The 19,871-nt window shown below is 41.1% G+C and overlaps 1 protein-coding gene across 10 annotated transcripts in view; it reads left to right on the top strand.

Moving 5' to 3' along the window:
* The window catches only part of ALPK1 (alpha kinase 1), a 162,294-nt gene that overhangs the window by 126,036 nt on the left and 16,387 nt on the right, over positions 1-19,871 (top strand). For 7 of the 10 annotated variants that reach the window (XM_084973176.1, XM_084973172.1, XM_084973175.1 and 4 more), the window contains one exon: positions 1,123-1,796. In XM_084973176.1, coding sequence (XP_084829302.1) covers positions 1,123-1,322 — 200 coding nt within the window. In that variant the 3' untranslated portion in view covers positions 1,323-1,796. Of the gene's footprint in view, positions 1-1,122; positions 1,797-1,994; positions 2,136-6,049; positions 6,179-16,911; positions 17,027-19,871 lie in introns of those variants that run through there. The other 3 variants (XR_014813157.1, XR_014813159.1, XR_014813158.1) reach the window with 2 other exon arrangements.

The following is a 19,871-nucleotide window of genomic DNA, read 5'->3' as shown; positions in this document are numbered from 1 at the left end:
AATTCTAGAGAAACCTTTTTTTAAATTTCACTCAAGTAGATTTGATTGCATATTTTAATCTTTCCACACTTTCTTTCCGCCAGCCCTTTACCTTTATTACAGGTGTGATATTGAGTTTCATAATTTGAATCATTAGGGAACAGAAAGTTGTGTGTACTTAAATCTGACTTCCTTTAAAATCTGTATTAACATTTTAATTTAAAAAATTTTTTTTAATTTTGTTTCAGTTTGGTGTTTTAGTTATCGGAATTACTATCCATTATTCTATACTTCATTTAAATGATAAGTGAGTTTTATTATAATTATTTCTAGTAATGATTCTATGAGCATCCTCCAAGATCTTTTCTATCCCCCTTCCATGGCATTTATCATCTTTCATATTATAAATGATAATTATGCATATTGTTTATCAATCTGTCCCCTTTCACAAGAATGTTACATCAATGAGTACAGAGATTTTTTTTTTGCTAGGCTGTTCACTGCTACATCTTCAGCGCCCAAAATAGTGCTTTGTACAGTATATACACTCAATAAATATTTGTTAAATGAACAGAGGAATACATAAATGAATAAGACATTAAAGAAACTTCTGAATCATGAAAAATATTGTTATTTAGTAATTATACTAAATGCATGTTATTGCTCTCTAATTCCTTGAAATTTGGTGATTTGGGTATATCATATTTGGCAAATTTAGCTACTCAATGTTCAGTTATTTTTTTTTTTTCTTTTTACAACCCCACTTGCAGCAAATGGAAGTTCCCAGGCTAGGGCTCGAATCAGAGCTGCAGCTGCTGTCCTGTGCCACAGCCATAGCCACTGGATCCGAGCCCCATCTGCAACCTGTGTGCAGCTTGTGGCAATGCCAGATCCTTAGCCCACGGAGAGAAGTCAGGGATCAAACCTGCATCTTCATGGACATTATGTCAGGTTCTTAACCTGATGCACTGCAACGAGAACTCCCAGTTCTTCTTCTTAAGCCAATAATTGGAATATGCAACACTGAATCCCTTAACAGAAATACAGTAGTCATAAACCACAGGATGACCCGGTTCTTAAAGTGTATAAATTGCTTATATTTGCAGAGGATTTAATTCCCAGACATGTTGATTTCTTTTTTAGGTTGGGTGACTGGTAATGGAAAAGGTCTCATCTACCTCACAGATCCCCAGATTCACTCAGTTGATCAGAAAGATGTCACTACCAATTTTGGAAAGAGAGGAATATTTTACTTTTTTAATAACCAGCATGTGGAATGTAACGAAATATGCCATCGTCTTTCTTTGACAAGACCTTCAGCTGAGAAGCCAAATAAGCCATAGACAATCTGGAGTGGTAAGGACGACTTAGTGCTGCCCACCAGTGCCAGGCACTCCTCTCCTTCCAGGCCCATGGATTACGGCACAGCCTGGTCCCGTCGGGTTTAGGTGGGGCTGTGGGACTGGTTCTGGCCAGTGATCTGTTGAGAGGAATTGATGAGTACCACTTTCAGGCCCATGTTCAGTTGCCAGTGTAACATCCTCCAGAGTCTCTTTCCTTCTGTGCAATTACCAGAAATACATCAAGAGACAGCTGCTCATCAGCATAAGTCCTACAATGAGGAAAACGTGGGAAAGAGACCCAACTGACCCGTGATGAACACAAAGCACATATAAGACATAAACTTTTCTGGGTGAAACCATTTAGATTTTGGAGCGTTTTGTCACTAGCCATCAAGACTGATACTATTGCTATTTTTTCTTATTGATTTAGGAGTTCTTTACATATATTAAAGAATTCAGACCTTTGTGATATGAGTTCCAGTGTGTGTGTTTTTTATCTTTTGACCTGTATGAAACCTTTTTCCATGTGGAATTTGTTTTATATAGTTGAATTCATCAGTAGTTTTTATTTTATGGCTTCAAAGTTACATGTCACATGTGGCTTTTCCTTACTCTGGATTTCTTTATTTTTAATCCTCCTATATTTTCTTCTGGTGCATTCACACTTGGTAGAGATATGAGGAAAGAATGGTGCATTTTGATGGCCACCACAGACCATACAGATCTGCTGCTTCCCCCAGAGACAGGAAGAAGGGCTGGAGATTGAGTTAATGACCGAGTGTGCCTACATAATGAAGCCTCCATAAAAATTCCGTAAGTACGGAGCTTGGAGAGCTTCTGGGATACTGAGTACATGGAGGTCCTGGGAGGGCGGCACACCAAAAGAGGCCGTGGAAGCTCTGTATCGGTGCCTCTTCCCTCCCTTACCTTGCCCTGTCTGGATGTTACTTCTGTCTGGATGCTCATCTCTATCCTTCATCGTAACCTCATATAACAAACTGATAACTGTCAGTATTTCCCTGAGTTCTGTGAGCCATTCTAGAATATTATCCAGGAGTTCCTATCATGGCTCAGTGGTTAACGAATCTGACTAGCATCCATGAGAATGCAGGTTTGATTCCTTACCTTGCTCAGTGGGTTAAGGATCCGGCATTGCCATGAGCTGTGGTGTAGGTCACAGACTTGGCTCAGATCCCAAGTGGCTGTGGCGCAGGCTGGCAGCTGTAGCTCCGATTCGACCCCTAGCCTGGGAACCTCCATATGCTGTGGGTGCAGTCCCAAAAAGCCAAAAAATATATATATCTATTATCCAACCCAAGGGGGATCATGGGAACCATAATTTGTAGCCATTCAGTCAGAAGCACAGGTGATAACATGGGACTTGGAATTGGCATCTGAAGTAGGACCAGTCTTGTGTGACTGATCCCCTGATCTATGGGATCTGATCTTAATTGCAGGTAGATAGTGTCAGAACAGAATTGAATCATAGGACATCCAGCTGGTGTCAGAGAATTGGTTGGGGGGGGGGATATGACACATTTGGTATCAGAAATGTTGTGAGTGTGGTAGTAATATATATGAATCGAAACACAGGTATTTTTTCCTGTAGACCATTGAGAAGAATTCTACCTAACAAATACAGAAGGAATGATAGAACTAAGAAATCATCATATTGCATCCCTTAATAAAACAATGGCCTTGGGCAAAAATCATAGATAGCTACTAAGACTACTAGGAGAATAGCTGATGGGGAAACTTTATATTGGAGGAATCAGGATAATGCTCCCTACACCTCAGTCATCACTAAAAGTGGGACAATAAATCAATAACAAAATAATATTTGGGGAGTTCCCGTCATGGCGCAGTGGTTAACGAATCCGACTAGGAACCATGAGGTTGCGGGTTCGGTCCCTGCCCTTGCTCAGTGGGTTGACGATCCGGCGTTGCCGTGAGCTGTGGTGTAGGTCGCAGACGCGGCTCGGATCCTGCATTGCTGTGGCTCTGGCGTGGGTCAGTGGCTGCAGCTCCGATTAGACCCCTAGCCTGAGAACCTCCATATGCCTCAGGAGCGGCCCAAGAAATGGCAAAATAATAATAATAATATTTGGGGGGAAATTAGGGATTTTTAATGTATGCTAAATGTTAGATAAAGTTAACTATATGACACCTTTAAAAAATACTAAAGCCAAAAAGAAAAAAAATGGAGGAGTATGTGAAAGAAGCTTGGCTCTTTATTGATAGTGTTGAAGCACAGAGATGGATACAAAGGGATTCATTATACTAGTCTTTCCCCTTTTGTATATGTTTTTAAATCTCCACAGGAAATTTTCTAAATTTAATGCCATACAAAGGGAAAAAATACCAAGAAAAATCCAAATAATTGGGTAGATAGAGATGATGAAGATGAAAACTTAAACTAATCAGAAATGAATATAAGGAGTGTTCAACAATGTAAAACCCTGCAGAAAAATCAGGAAGAAATAGAATCACGTATTGAGTGAGAGACTGAGGACAGTGAAAAGAGACTGCTGACAGCAAAAAGAAGCCATTAATTAGCAGAGTGACCTTTTGGATGTTGTAGAATAGGAATCAGCAAGCTATGGCCCATGGGCCAGACCAGGCCGCCATCTGGTTTTGTAAATAAAGTTTTACTGCAGCACAGCTACACTCATTCAGTTACGTATTATCCTGGGCCGATTTCGTGATGCAGTGGCAGAGTTGAACAGTTGTGTCAGAGACTGTGTGTCCTGCAAAGTAAAAAATATTTTCTTCCTGGCTCTTTACCAGAAAGTTTGGCAGTCCTTGTTGTAGAAGATGAAATCCGAAAAAAAAGGTCATGGTTGAATATATATAGTCCGTTGATTACATATAACAAAGAAATAAGGATATCTCTACCAACATAAAAGAGGCAAGAATGGGTGAAGAAATTGGAAGTTGAAGGTTATTAATAGAGAAAGAAGTTATTAGCATATGTCAGAACACGTTTTTCTTTGTGAGGTCAACAAGCTGGGATACCAGCTAAGTGAGATGAGACTAGCAAGTCAGAAATTTGAAAAAGAATAAAGGTCTTGGAACAATGCATATCTCAGTATTTTTTTTAATTTTTCTTTTTACAGCCACACCTGCAGCAATTGAAAGTTCCCAGGCTACACCACAGCCACAACAGTGCCAGATTTGAGCCACATCTGTGACTTAAGCGGCAGCTTGTAGCAATGCCAGATCCTCCACCCATTGAGCTAGGCCAGGGATCAAACTCACATCCTCACGGATGCTAGTAGGGATTCTTAACCCGCTGAGCCACAGTGGGAACTCCATATCTCCATATTTTAAAAGGCAGAAATAGAACTATTGAAAGGAGTTTGTAGAAAACTATATTTTTAAAATCTCTTTATTTACACCAACACCCATATATCTGGCTGAAGAAATTCAATGTAATACTACTGCTGAATACTTAAGGAGAGTCCTTCCCTCATCTCTGCCTCCTCCTCCACCCAGGAGGCAATCACTGCCCAGAAACTCTGGGTTATCATTTCCCTTAATGTTGTTACACGTTTACTTTTATTTAATGTTTTACATTCATATTTTGTATAAAAGTAACAATAAAAAATCCAGTATTAGTTTTTTTTTAATTCCTTTAAGCTTTGTATAAATGCCAACCCCCTCAAAAAAAAAAAAAAAAAAAAAAACTGGGATTTCAAATGAGCCAAACAGACTTTCTTAAAAAGTAAAAATACAGGAGTGCCTTCATGACCTGTTAGTTAAGGACACAGCACTGTCACTGCTGTGGCTCAGGTTATTGCTGTGGCACAGTTTCAATCCCTGGCCCAGGACCTTCTGCAGGTCACGAGTATAGCCAAAAAAATTAAAAATTAGAGCTCCTGCTATGGCGTGGTGGGGTAAGGATATTGCATTGCTACAGCTGTGGCATAGGTTGCAGCTGTGGCTTGGATTTGGCCCCTGGCCCAGGAAATTCCATATGTCACAGGTGTGGCCGAAAGAAAGAAAGGGAGGGAGGAGAGAAGAGAGGGAGGGATGGAGAAGAGTAGAATACAGCCATTGGTGTGTATAATTTTACAGAAGGGTTAAACACCCGATTAGGCATAGTTCAAGAAAGGATCCTTAAACTGCAAGGAAAATGTGAATTAATCAAAATACAGCGGAAAGATAAATGGGTAGAAAATATAAAAGAATATGAGATGAGGAGGAAAGAAGGGGAAGATCTAACATCCCTCGTGGGGGTTCTAGAAGGAGAAAAAAAGAACGAAGGAGAAGAACTCCCTTCGGTCAAGTGAAGGAAATGAATTGAGGAGAGCATGGGCCTTGTGTCCGAGGCTGCTGAAAGAGAAGATGAGGACTGTGAACTCACTATGAAGTTAGCAATGAGGAGTTCCCTGTGGATCTTGTTAGGAGCAATGCAGTTGAGTGCTAGGGCGTGAAAACTTCACTGGAAAACTGTATTGGTTTTCTATTGCTGCCTAACTTATCACCACACACTTAGAAGCTCAAAACAGCACACACTTATCATGTCACAGTTCCATGGGTCAGAAGTCATGGCACAGCTTAGCTGCTCCTCCACCCAGTGTCTCCCTGGGCTGTGATGAAGGTGTTGGCCAGACTATGTGCTCATCTGGAGGTTTGACAAAGGAAGAAAGTGCTGCCAAGCTCACCAAATGGTTGCAGAATCACCTCTTTGCAGTTATAGCACTGGGTCCTTTTCTTTTTGGCAGGCTGTTGGCAGAGGACCACTCTCAGCTACTGGTGGGCATCTGCAGCTTCTTACCAGGAGACCCTCTTAGAGCTCCTCTCATCAGCTGAGCTTCTTCAAGACCAGCAGAAAAGTACCTCTCTCTTTTCTGGTAGGTTAAGAGGGAGTTTTGTGTAGCATAACTTAATAAGCATCTATTCTGATGGACAGAAGCCACTCACAGCCTGCACCCACATTAAGGGAAAGGAATCCTTCAAAGGTGTAATTTATGGGGGGTTACTTTAGAGTGTATCCACACATAAGCGTTTAGGAGGGAAGAGAGGAAAACTGTATAGAACACTCCGTGCATTTTGCTGGAATAGGGAACCAGAAATGTTTTCAGGCTTTTCTTATGCCTACAGGGACAGTTATCCCCTATATCTTCTTCTCCTTAAAGACTCACTTCGACCAGCACCTCCTTCAGAAAATCCTCCCTGATAATGCTGTATTCTCATTCCCTCCTCCTCTGCAACCTAGGTAAGTCACCCCTCCTGTGGTCTCCCAAATACCTGTGCAACTCTCACTGCACAGTTAGCTTGGAAGCTAATATACGCTTGTGTCATATGAGCTACACTTCAGGTGAATTATAATTATCTGTTGTATTATTTATGTATAGCTACATGACAAATTACTCCAAAACTTAGAAGCTGAGAACAGCATTTATATATCATCTTGAAGTTATTGGGGTGCAGCTAGATCAGAAATGGGGGTGTGCAGAGTTCCCGTCGTGGCGCAGTGGTTAACGAATCCAACTAGGAACCATGAGGTTGCGGGTTTGATCCCTGGACTTGCTCAGTGGGTTAAGGACCCGGCGTTGCCATGAGCTGTGGTGTAGGTTGCAGACACGGCTCGGATCCCGCGTTGCTGTGGCTCTGGTGTAGGCTAGTGGCTACAGCTCCGATTCGACCCCTAGCCTGGGAACCTCCATATGCCGCAGGAGCGGCCCAAGAAATGGCAAAAAGACAAAAAGAAAAAAAAAAAAAGAAAAAGAAATGGGGGTGTGGCTTTGCTGTAGTGGTGACTCAGAGTTTCTCTTGAGGTTGCTGTCAAAGTGTTAGTGTGACTGCAGCCATCTGAAAGCTTGGCTGGGACTAGAGGGTCTGCGTCCATGCTTCCTCACATGCCTGCTAGTCAGAGGCCTCAGTTCTTGACTATGTGGGCACGTCCACATGACCACATGGCAGTGGCTTCAACCAGAGTAAGAAATCCAAGGTCAGGAGAGGCAGAAGGCACAGCATCTTTTATAACCCAGCTTCAGAAGCAATACCATCACTTCTGTGTTTTATTAGTTACGCAGACCAACCCTGGAACCGTGTGGGAGGAGATCAAAAGGGCATGAACGGCAACAGGCAGGGGTCATCAGAGGCCATTGAAGGTGACACTATCTCACTAGCCTAAACTGAGCCTGGGGACCCTTTGTATCCCCGACTCCGCACTTGACTGTTATGGTGTCTGCGTAACTGTTAGCACTTAGGTCATTTTGCTTAAATAAGTGAGTAAATGAATGAGACCTCAGTGGTAATTCTATGTATGATGTGCTCAATAAGTGCTTATTAGCTAAGCATCTCTTGCTACAATAAGGCAAGAGGCAATAATAATTTGTCTTAATTGCAGAAGAAAAGAATGTCTGAGCTCGCCAGGCTTCAGAAAACCATTCTGCAATGAGATGGGGTGTGGGTAGATAAGTGGATGGACAGAAGGATGCAAAGTTAGAAGGAAAGAAACACATAATTCCCCTCAGTCCCACCACTATACTTATAAGGAAAATTATTTTGCTTCATTGTGTTTACATTCTTCTGACTTCCTCCCTCTGTCCTTTAATTTCTCATAGGAAAATTGATATTAAGAAATTTTCAAGTAATTATCCTTATCATTTTTTTGAACTTAAACGAAATGATTGATTTTCATTTTAATCTTTTGTGTTTAGAGGTGTGAATGACAACCTTTTTAAAGCTAAGTTTCAAGAATTGAGTTCAATTTAAGGAGACTTAATTTCTGTCCCTTCACACATCAGAAATGTCAGGCTTTTGTTACTGTCTTTCAGCACTGCTATTGTTTTGAAGATGATGCTTGTTCTGTGCAGTTTGGATATACAGATGTCCTCTGCCTAAACAGTTCAGTAGAAACTAGGTGTGAAGTGTAAGAATCAAGAGAGTGAGAGAAAAAAAAATAAATCTCTTTATTATGGTGCATAAACCTTCAGTGTGAGGGAGCTTTGCAGCTGCACGAGGAGAAAATGCATTCAAAACTATAATGCCAGTGTGAATAATCCTTTCTCGAATGCTGCTTGCAGACTGCTCCAGCTTTGTCAGGTGAACTTGAACCGGGCCATCGGATTGGCCCCCGTTCCCATTGCACACTCTGTCTATCACCCCAGGGCATTCACCATCTTGACTGTTGTTTAAAGAGAACAAGCAATCCATCATTGAACCAGGGAGTCACTTTCTCATAGAAAAGTAAAATCAGCATGTGACACTACTCAGCCCTAGTGTTTTGCAGATTAAAATGATACATGGCGACTCACGTGTTACTAGGAAGATTAAGTCAGTTATCTTGTTCTGCTGCTCAGACAAAAGAATTCCCCTCAAGCAGTAAGTGGGAGCTTTACCGAAACTGAAAAAATTGGGCTCAACTATACAGTGGTAAAACAGAGAATTTAACAAAAAGACAGAAAAAGACTATTAGTTTAGATCCACACGTTTTTCTCACAAATGATGATGGTACAAAGAAAAATCCATCCTGAAAGGGGGAGCTATTAATTCTTTGTACAAGCCTCTGCTGCTTGAGGTGCCAGTTTTATTACCGGAGATGGACACACAATTTATTGTCTGACTGCCTTAGCAATTGATTTAAATATGGTGAAATAAATGAGCAGCCACTGGCCCTAGGGCAGTTAGCTTCATAAGAGTAGGTTGCAAATCCTGCAGCTACAGTATCAAGTTATTAACACTGTTATTCCATTGTGTCATCTACACAGTAATAAAATTTTAAATGAATCTCATACAGAACTGAGTCTACAATGGAAGGCAGGGATGACAGCCTTTAATTCACCAAGCTGAGACCAATATTTATCGTATTACAGAAAAGAGTATTTTTTTAAATAACTGACTCTGTAACTGTTATATTTTAAAGTAATTTTCAAAAGGAAGAAGGCGAAAGTATCAAACTGTTAATTTTAGATTAAGTATATTAAAGTTAACATAAGAAAAAAATCATGTCTAATTAAATTTTTAACTTTATAGTAAAGTTTATGTTTTGCCATCTAGCCCTTACACTAAGAATGACATAGGTTAAAGAGAAAAAATTATCTTTTAAGTCCTCGTAAATTTTAGGCAACACCGTTGTTGGAGATGTCTTCATTATTTACATTTTGCCCATACTTTGCCACACCAAATTCTTTCTGAAAGTACAGAGCGTCTTTCTAGAAAGTCAATGGGATTTCAGATCAAAGAATGCCCTAATTTGTTACTTTTATCTAAATTTTCAAACATTATTTATCTATAACAATCTATATGTTCTACATGTTCCGTAAGAATAAGCGGCAGAACTGGCATATGTAATTTTCTCTGCTAAGGACAGACACCAGAGCTAACCTTTTCCTACACAAATCACCAAAAAGAAGAGAGGCTGTTTAGACACTTTTGTTAGACATTTGACATGGTCTTTTCCAAATAACAGAAGGACCCACAACGACTGGCTTTGAAGGGCCCTGTTCCCAACGTGTTTTCAATAGAAAACATTCTCTTTGGGCTGAGCACCTGGATCATGTGCCACGTTCCCTTGGGCTGGACAGCAGTCGCTGGGCCACCTGCATCAGAGAAGATGGTATGTGAGGGACAGGAGCCTCTGGCCAGCTGTATCCTTCCCCAGCCTTCAGGGCGTGTTCGTACAGAGCCAAGCCAGCCCAGACCAGCACGGAGGCATGCATCTGAGTGGCTGGCCTCTTTACCCCACCATGGGGCTGCTAGCGAGATCTTTCAGTGGGTATAGATAAAGGCCCAGGGCCCTTGAAACATGCCTTGTGCAAAGACTTAAAGCCATACGTTGTACTGACAAAGGCAGTTTAAAATATCAAAGTGCTAGGACTTTCAGACACGCACCAAGGAAGATGACTCGAAATTGAGCCAGATATTAGCCAGAGCTCCACAAATGAGCATGAGCTTGACAACCCACAGCAAATAAACCTGAGCTCCTCCCCTCCTGCCTCCTCTCATCCCTCCATCCCAGCAGCACGCACGGCCTCTGTCCTATCTGAGCTGAGCAAGGACATACCCTCAACACACAAAAATTATTCCTAAGCATCTTGAGACAACATGATCACATATAAAGGCAAATTAAATCTGGCATCTCTAGAACTCTGCCTTGCAAGGTATCAGCTTTGATGACGTTCAACTCTTGCTGAGAGTGGGAAAGGGGAAAATGCAAACAATCAAAAAGAAGCTGTTGTTTAAACCCATCGTACGTATATAGGCCAATAACATGTTGTTGCTGTTCACTGGCTAACGTAGTAACTGATGACTGGGAGACAGAGCACTTGAAATTGCCCTCGATGTCAAGGGATGTCAGATTTTGTCACCAGCAACTTAAAAATTAAAAGACAGATCAGCATGAATTAAGTGCTTTGGTCACTTGGTATATGTCAACTGTTTTACTTCCTTGGTAATTTTTGAAGATGTGCCAAAAATACCTTACTCAGAACATGTACCAAGCAGAGTGCATCTCAAATGCTAAAATGGTGAACTGAAAAAGGAATTTGAGGAAGTTCACATTTTGTAAATTTTAAAAATCAGTACAGTTATCAAGAAAATATTGTTTTCAGGAAGCATTTTATAGTTTGGCACAGCTGACTCATGCAAATGAGAGAGAGAGAAGAGACCCTACCAAGTGGCTTGTGTATTTATTGTAGGGTTTTCCATTGGAAAGACTAATTATATATATTCCATTCTGCTGAAAATGGCTTCCATTTTGCCCTGTAAAAGAACCCTAGATTTATTTTCTCTTTCAAATGCTATGCTAACAACACGATGTTTCTTATGAAAAGAACTTAGACTCAGAGCCATTGTCACCTAAGTCTAAATTCAAAAATATGACCTTTCAGAAGTTCCCATTGTGGCTCAGCAGTAACGAATCCAACTAGTATCCATGAAGATGCGGGTTCCATCCCTGGCCTTGCTCAGTGAGTTAAGGATCTAGCATGGCTTCGGCATAAGTCAAAGACATGTCTCAGATCCCGAGTTGCTGTGGCTGTGGTACAGGCCAGCAGCTACAGCTCCCATCCAACCCCTAGCCTGGGAACTTCCATATGCCACAGGTGTGGCACTTAAAAAAAAGTATGATGCCTTCTCAGGGAACACACCCACTTTTTTTTTAAGAAAACTGTTTAAAAACCCAGACTGTGAATGGTTCCTTCTCAGTTGGAAAGGTCCTTTTAAATGCACTGTCCGGGAGTTCCCACTGTAGCTGAGTGGTTAACGAATCCAACTAGGAACTATGAGGTTGCGGGTTCGATCCCTGGCTTTGCTCAGTGGGTTAAGGATCCGGCGTTGCCGTGAGCTGTGGTGTAGGTTGCAGATGCGGCTCTGATCTGGCGTTGCTCTGGCTGTGTGTAGGCCAGCAGCTACTGCTCCGATTATACCCCCAGCCTGGGAACCTCCATATGCCGAGGGAGCGGCTCTAGAAAAGGCAAAAAGACAAAATAAATAAATTAATTAATTAAAAATAAATAAGTAAAAATAAATGCACTGTTCTCAACATTAACTAGAAATGGCCTTTGCCATCACTCATCCTCAGCATGTGGGACAGAAGACACAAACGAAAAGACACACCCCGAAGATGATTTCTAGAATAGGTCACTTGGATACTAGATGAGACACTGTGCTCGTGGACCCCATGGGCTCCTGAGGCGTTGTTCCCACCGTGGGTAAGAGTGTGCTAGGGGGCTTCGAGATTACAAGGCCACGGAAAACTGCAGCATCTCCACTGGATCACCATCCCGAAGTGATAAAAATGTTGTCTGGAATTTCCCAGCTGAGAACACTCCTTCAATGACATGTTTCAATTTTTTAATGTTATCATTTCCTTGATTACATAGTCCTTTCTTTGCACATTTTTGGGAGACTAAATCAAGGGAAATGTTTTCATCCTATGATGGCCCTGTAGTTTTTCCCCCTGCTACGGTCGTGGGGAAGGACTTCACTCAGCATAAGGTGTTTGCCCTTGTCACAGTGCACAGAAATTTAAATTACAGGGCCAGATGGTTGCTTGTCAGGGAGGCTGGAGAGGAAAGAGCATCCAGCCTTCACTTTTCTTCCAGCATTACCCCACTGCTTCTTTTAGCCCCCTCTCCTCATCTCCTGCACCCTCTCCTCTTTCTCCCTTCCGACGGCTCTACGTCCGAAAACATTAAAGTGAAAAATTGAGAACTTCTGGCACTGAATTGATTCATGAGACTCCACCCATTTTCTGGTCTTTCCTCTTCTGAGAAATACTTTTTAAACATCAGCAGGTGGGCAGGTCACTTCTGGTTCTACCCACAGTCCCTCTCGTTAGGCCTCCTTGAAGGGCAGAGTCTGGTGAGATCACAGGAATGCACTCTGGCTCTACCTCTTACTAAAAGAGTGACACCTAGCCTCTCAGAGCCTTAGAATTCCCCTAAAATGAGCATAAAAAGACATGCTTGAGGTCTTCTGAGGTCTTTGTGAGGACTGGAGGTACTTCATGTGAAGGACTTAGCCCAGTAGGGGGCACACTTTGGTGTTCAGTAGAGGATAGGATTTTATTATCATTATTATCCAAATTCTTTCCCTTTGCAGCCCTGCTGAATTCCTTTTCCCAGCCCCATTCTCACTGAGTTTGGTGTCCAAGACCACTTAACTACATGTAACTTTGGACTCTCCCCCAAACACAGGGAATAGTCTTGGTTTTAAGAAGGCATTTCATTTTTTAAAATTTGTTATTGAAATATAGTTGATTTACAGTGTTGTGTTTCTGGTGTACAGCAAAGTGATTCGGTTATTTATATATATATATGTATATATGTGTTATATGCGTGTATGTGTATATGTATATAAATTCTTTTTTTTTTTTTTTGCTTTTTAGGGCCACACCCACAGCATATGGAGGTTCCCAGCCTAGGGGTCAAATCAGAGCTGTAGCTGCCAGCTTACACCACAGCTGCAGCAACATCAGATCCAAGCCGCATCTGTGACCTACACCACAGCTCACGACAATTGCAGATCCTTAGCTCACTGAGTGAGGCCAGGGATCGAACACGCAAACTCATGGTTCCTAGTCAGATTTATTTCCACTGCACCACAACAGGAACTCCTATATTCTTTTTCATATTCTTTTCCATTATGGTTTATTACAGGATATTGAATATAATTCCATACACACACACACAGTAAGCCCTTGTTTGTTTTGTATAGAGTAGTTTGCATCTGCTAATCTCAAACTCCTAATTTATCCCTCCCCCACCCCTTTCCCCTTTGCTAATCATAAATTTGTTTTCTATGTCTATGAGTCTGTTTCTGTTTTATAAGTGCATTGTGTCATATTTTATTTTATTTTATTATTATTTTTTAATTTTTTGTCTTTTGTCTTTTTAGGGCTGTACCCACGGCATATGGAGGTTCCCAGGCTAGGGGTCCAATCGGAGCTGTAGCTGCCAGCCTACATCACAGCTTACGGCAATGCTGGATCCTTAACCCACTGAGCAAGGCCAGAGGTCAAACCTGCAACCTCATGGCTCCTAGTTGGATTTGTTTCCACTGCAACACATGGGAACTCCAGTGTGTCGTATTTTAGATTCCACATACAAGTGATACAAGTGTATTTGTCTTTCTCTTTCTGACTTACTTTACTTAGCATGATAAACTCAGGTTCATTGGTGTTGCTGCAAATGGCATTATTTCATTCTTTTTATGGCTGAGTAATATTCCTTTGTGTATATATACCACATTTTCTTTATCCATTCATCTGTTGATGGACATTTAGTTTGCTTCCATGTCTTAGCTATTATAATTAGGGCTGCAGTGAACATTGGGGTGCATATATCTTTTTGAATTACAGTTTTCTCTAGATATATGCCCAGGAGTGGGATTGCTATATCATATGAGAGCTCTGTTTTTAGTTTTTTAAGGAAGCTTCATACTGTTCTCCATAGTGACTGGACCAATTTGCATTCCCACCAACAGTGTGGGAGGGTTCTCTTTTCTCCACACCCCCCCCAGCATTTGTTATTTGCAGACCTTTTAATGTTATCCATTCTGACCTGTGTGAGGTGATACCTCATGGTAGTTTTGATTTGCCTTTCTCTAATAATTAGCAATGTTAAGCATCTTTGCATGTGCCTACTGGCCATGTCTATATCTTCTTTGTAGACATGTCTATTTAGGTCTTCTGCATATTTTTTTGATTAGGTTGTTTCTTTTCTTGTTGTTGAGTTGTGAGCTGTTCGTGTATTTTAGAAATTAAGCCCTTGTCAGTCACATTGTTTGCACATATTTAGGAGAAGTCAGTTCTAATCAGGGTGTGACATAGAAATGCAAATAACAAAAACAGCAGCAATAATAGTTTCCATTCGTGCAGTTATTTGCTAATATTTATTCATCATTATCATGTCACTTTGAGATAGGTTTAAACCACATCAAATTACTGTTTTTTATGCCAAAATAGTCTTTCATAAGGCTAGTTCTATGGCTCTGCCTGAACAATACTCAACATGATCCTCTCATCCCACTTCTGTCCAACCTCATCTCCAGGTAGCCCCACATCCTCCCAGCTTCACCTGACCCCCCCCCACAACTGTTTCCCCAGGCTGTTTCCCATGCCTCCAGTATCCTCCTCTACCTCCCCTGCAAACTCTGTCCTTCCAGAGCCAGCTCAAGTTCTCCTCCTCAGAGAGATTTTCTCTGACTTTCCTCCTGTCTAGTTACACGTGCACACAAACACACACTCAGGCACACACACACACTCAAGCCTCTATTACACTGTCACAAACCTTAATGGTGAGACCTCAATTGCACAGTAATTACTGGTTTATGTATCTGCCTTCCCCATTAGATTATGAGCACGTGAAAGCGGAGACTGTGAGTTCATTTTGTCAGCCCCAATGCCTAGCCTAGCACTTGATCATTACTAAGGCCTTGTTGAATGAAAGAACTAAATCATTAAAAATCACAAGATTAATTAAGAGTGTAGTTTTATGATTGACCCACTGTGGCATAACTCCTAGTGTAATACAGTATTTAACATTGTGCCGTGCACGTTGCACGTGTTCCATAAATGTTTGTGAGCTGAATGAATGAATGATGGCAGGTGAAAAATCTCTTAATTAGATCCAGAGGGTCCTCTTTATTTGTACAATCCAAATAAGAAAGGCGTTCTCAGACACTGAAAAAAGCTATGCCGACATCTTTGTCTTACAAAGGACTCATCTGAATGATAATGAGTGTGGAAAATGGATTAGCTCTTGGGTGGACAGGGGTTTTTTTTTTTGTTTGTTTGTTATTTGTTTTTGCTTTTTTGTCTGGGTGAAAAAGTAGAAATGCTTGAGTGTTCCATGATTTTGATTTTTGTGCTTATTAATTTAATTTTTTAAATTAAACTATTTTTGGTACATGAATTAAAATTGGTAAAAGTAATGGTTTTCAGGGTAATATTAATGCTAATTTTTATCATTTTATATATCTGCCAATCATGTAACTCTGGAGAAATTGATTACCATCTGCTCTTGGATTCTAGTGATAAGACATCATTACTGCTAGGAGTATTCTACTATGTGGCCAAAATTAGTAATCTAATTGTTAGGGTGATCAATAAATGTTGCTAACCCTCATTATATGTATTATTACATAATATGCTTCAAATAAAGCACTGAATATTTTCGAAGTAAGCGATAAAGTAGCCCTAATTTATTGGTCTCGGCTCAGAAGCCAAGTGTTTTAAAGTGCATCAAGAAGGCTATTTTTTCAAATCTCATGAATTGGTGGTTCCAGAGCATTATTGGGATAAGCATTAATGAGATTAAGGGTACACTGTAAAACTAAAGCAAAGTGACATCAGAAAAAAATTATTATCAAGGATAAAGAGGGATTTTAATTGGGGACAGTATTGAGTCTGTTGGTCAAATTGATCAAATCGGGACTCTAACAAAGTAGCTGACTCTACTCTTGATGTTAGATGATTGACAGCTATGAGGCCCCACTGCTCTCCCTTACTTCTCTGCCCCACATCTGGACAAGCTGATCAGAAAGTCCAGGTGCTCTCTCCTGTGGCAACAGCAGGAAGTTAAGAGCATGTAAACTCCAGCTTGGGAAAAGAACTCTCACACCAGCCCCACGCTCTAAACACCATAAAACTCTAAGCCCATTCTTTCAAACCATTTTACACTCCTTTGGAAGGCTGGCTTGATCTTCCAGAAAGCCCCATTATGTGCGCAATAATCTCTTATACCCTTTTGGTGCCTGTCTGGCATCATCAGTCTTGACATCCAAATTTTGGATGGAGCAAAAGAACCCTTGTGCATCTGTAGGCTGACCACAGTAGGGGGAAATTGACATTTGAACAATGTGGCATCATCTGATCCATGAGTACCATGCATCTCTCCGTTTAAGTCTTCTTTAATGTTTCTCATAAATGCTTTCTAGTTTACAACATGGACATTTTGTCCCTATTTCACTAAATGTTTCCTAAGTAGTTTATATTTTGGTGCTATGCATAGTCTTTACACTGTACATAGTCTTATTTTCTTGTTTAAATTTCTAGTTCTTTACTAGTACATATAATTGAATTGACATCAGCAGGATGACAGAATAAGAGCTCTCTGCTTTCATCCTCCCACAGTACATCGATTTTTGCACTCACCCACGGATAAGAGTACCCTTGTCCAGGAGTCCAGCAGAGAAACTCCACCATGCCGTTGGAGCAGAAGAATCCAAGAATAGACACATTGAAGAAGGTAAGAGGAACAGTTTCACTTTGCCCACATCCCTCTTCTCTGAAGGCTCAGTGGTAGGAAAGACCCCCACAGCCATGATTTCTTTCACAAGGAAAACCGAGAGCATGTGAGTGAATGCCAGGGTTCCCCAGCCAGGCAGAATGCTCCCCAAGACACTCACCTCTTCCTCACCTCACCCAGATTACTGACGTGATCTACAAGCTTGAGTGGTTGAGAATTCATCAAAGAGATGCTATTAACTGCTCATTGTTCTGCCTACCAACTGATTCACAGGCTGTCAGAAAGCCCATCCGTGAAAAACCATGGATGCCTCCCATGCAGATCTCCCCAAGACCACTCGCATGCACCCCCAATGTCCCCAGTGCCTAACTGTCCCCATTCTCACATAGCCAACTCCTATGGTTGGTGAGCATGAGGACTTGCACACGACTAGCAAGCAAGCACAGTCAGCCAGCCTACTTCTCAGAGATGGGGTGAAGTCTCACCAACTGGAGCATTTCAGAGCACTTCCTTAGGGAGAACAGGAGGCTCTCAGCATCTGGCCAGGCCTTGCAGGATTGAGAGGAGGCACACACTCTTAGGAATTTCCCTATGAAGGAACAAAAAGTGTGCAGCAGGCACACCCATAGAAAAGGTCTGAAAAGCGTCCGAATCTCCAGCTGGGTGTTGGGTGAGGAATCTCTCTCCCAAAGCCAGTCAGTAAAGCCTGGATGTGACTGCTTCTTCCAAAGTGAAGATAGTAGTTAGACATCAAGCCAGGAACATGAAAAATCAAGGAAACATGATATCACCAAAGGAACACAATACTTTTCTAAAAACTGACACCAAAGAAATGGAAATCTCTAAATTGCCTGATAAAGAATTCAGAATAATTGTTTTAAGTACACTCTGTGTATAATACAGTGAGTGCACAAATAGACAATTTGATAAACAATGAAAGAATGTTATGAACAAAACTGAGAATTTCAACAGAGAGATGGAAGCTCTCTGAAAGAGAAATTAAGAAAGCGATCCCGGCGTTCCCATTGTGGAACAGTGGAAACAAATCCGATTAGTATCCATAAGGACTCAGGCTCAATCCCCTGTCCTTGATCCCTTGTCAGGGATCCCACATTGCCATGAGCTGTGGTGTAGGTTGCAGATGTGGCTGGGATCCTGCATTGCTGTGGCCGTGGCATAGGCCAGCAGCTGTAGCTCCGATTTGACCCCTGGCCTGGGAACCTCCATATGCCACGGGTGTGGCCCTAAAAAGCCCCCCCCCCGCCGCCGCCAAAAAGCAGTCCCATTCACAACAGCATCAAAAACAGCAAAATACTTAGGAATAAATTTAACCAAGGAAGTAAAATATCTATACACTGAAAACCTTAACTTGTTGAAAGAATTGGAGGAGAGACAAATAAATGCAAAGACACCCTATGTTCATGAATTGGAAGAATTTTGTCAAAATGTCTGTACTACCCGAAGCAATCTACAAATTCAATGCAATCTCTATCAAAATTCCAAAGACTTTGTTTTATACATAGATGATTATGTCATCAGTGAATAATGACAGTTCTACTTCTTCCCTTGCAATCTCTAGACCTCGTATTTATAGTTCTTGCCATCCAACACTGGCTAGGAATTCCAGTAGAACACTGAATACAAAGGGAAAGAGTAAATATCCCTGCTTAGTTCCCAGGCTTAGGGGGAAAACCTAGTCTACCACTAGCTATAATAACTGTTTTTGTTGAGGTCCTTTATCAGGTTGCCAGAATAACTTCTTTTTATTCCTCGTTGTCTGGGAATATTTATGATGAATTGATGTTAAATTTCATCAAATTCTTTTTCTGCATATATTAATAATAACATGGATTTTCTTTTTCTGTCTTATGATGAATTATATTGGTAAAAACTCAGATGTTGAACCAATTTTGCAGTCTTGGGGTTATCACTATTTGGTCTTGATGTACTTTCTAAATAAGTTGGGGTTTTTTAGAGGTTTTTTGTTTTTGTTTTTGTTTCTTTGCTTTTTAGAGCTGCACCCATGGAATATGGAAGTTCCCAGGCTAGGGGTTTAATCAGAGCTGCAGCTATGCTGGATCCTCAACCCACTGAGCAAGAGCAGGGATCAAACCTGCATCCTCATGGATACTAGCCAAATTCATTTCCAATGAGTGACAACAGGATCCATAAATCGTTGAATTCGGGAGTTTCCGTCGTGGCTCAGTAGTTAACGAATCCAACTAGGAACCATGAGGTTGCAGGTTCGATCCCTGGCCTTGCTAAGTGGGTTAAGGATCCAGTGTTGCCGTGAGCTGTGGTGTAGGTCGAAGACATGCTCGGATCTGGCATTGCTATGGCTCTGGCGTAGGCTGGCAGCTATAGCTCTGATTTGACCCTAGCCTGGGAACCTCCATATGCCTCTGGTGTGGCCCTAGAAAAGAAAAAAAAAATTGATGAATTCAATTTAATAAAATTTTGTTAGGCTGTTTTATGTCAATATCCATCAGGGGATATTTGTCATCTGTTTTATTTATGTATTTAATAAAATAAATAGTTAGGTATCTGATAAGTTATTAAAAAACTATTTTTTGGCCACACCCACAACATGTAGAAATTTCCAGGCCAGGGACTGAACTCATGGCACAGCAGTGACTCCAGCCACTGCAGTGCCAATGTCAGATCCTTAACTCACAGAGCCACAAGAAAACGCCCAAAAAAGCTATTTAATAAGATAAGTTTCTCTTATTGTAATGTCTTTGATTTTGTTAGTGGGGTAATCCTGGTCTAATAGAATAAGTTGGGAAGTATTTCAGTCTCGTTTATTTTCTGGGTAGATTTGTGTAGATTTGGTATTGTTTTTTTG

Source organism: Sus scrofa, chromosome 8 (assembly GCF_054392235.1).
Source record: "Sus scrofa isolate SSC_HxYL_T2T_F1_AM1 chromosome 8, Sscrofa_HxYL_maternal_Yorkshire_Landrace_v2.0, whole genome shotgun sequence".
NCBI lineage: Eukaryota > Metazoa > Chordata > Mammalia > Artiodactyla > Suidae > Sus > Sus scrofa.
Note: the sequence above shows the minus strand (reverse complement) of the source record. Positions and strands in the feature narration are given on the sequence as shown.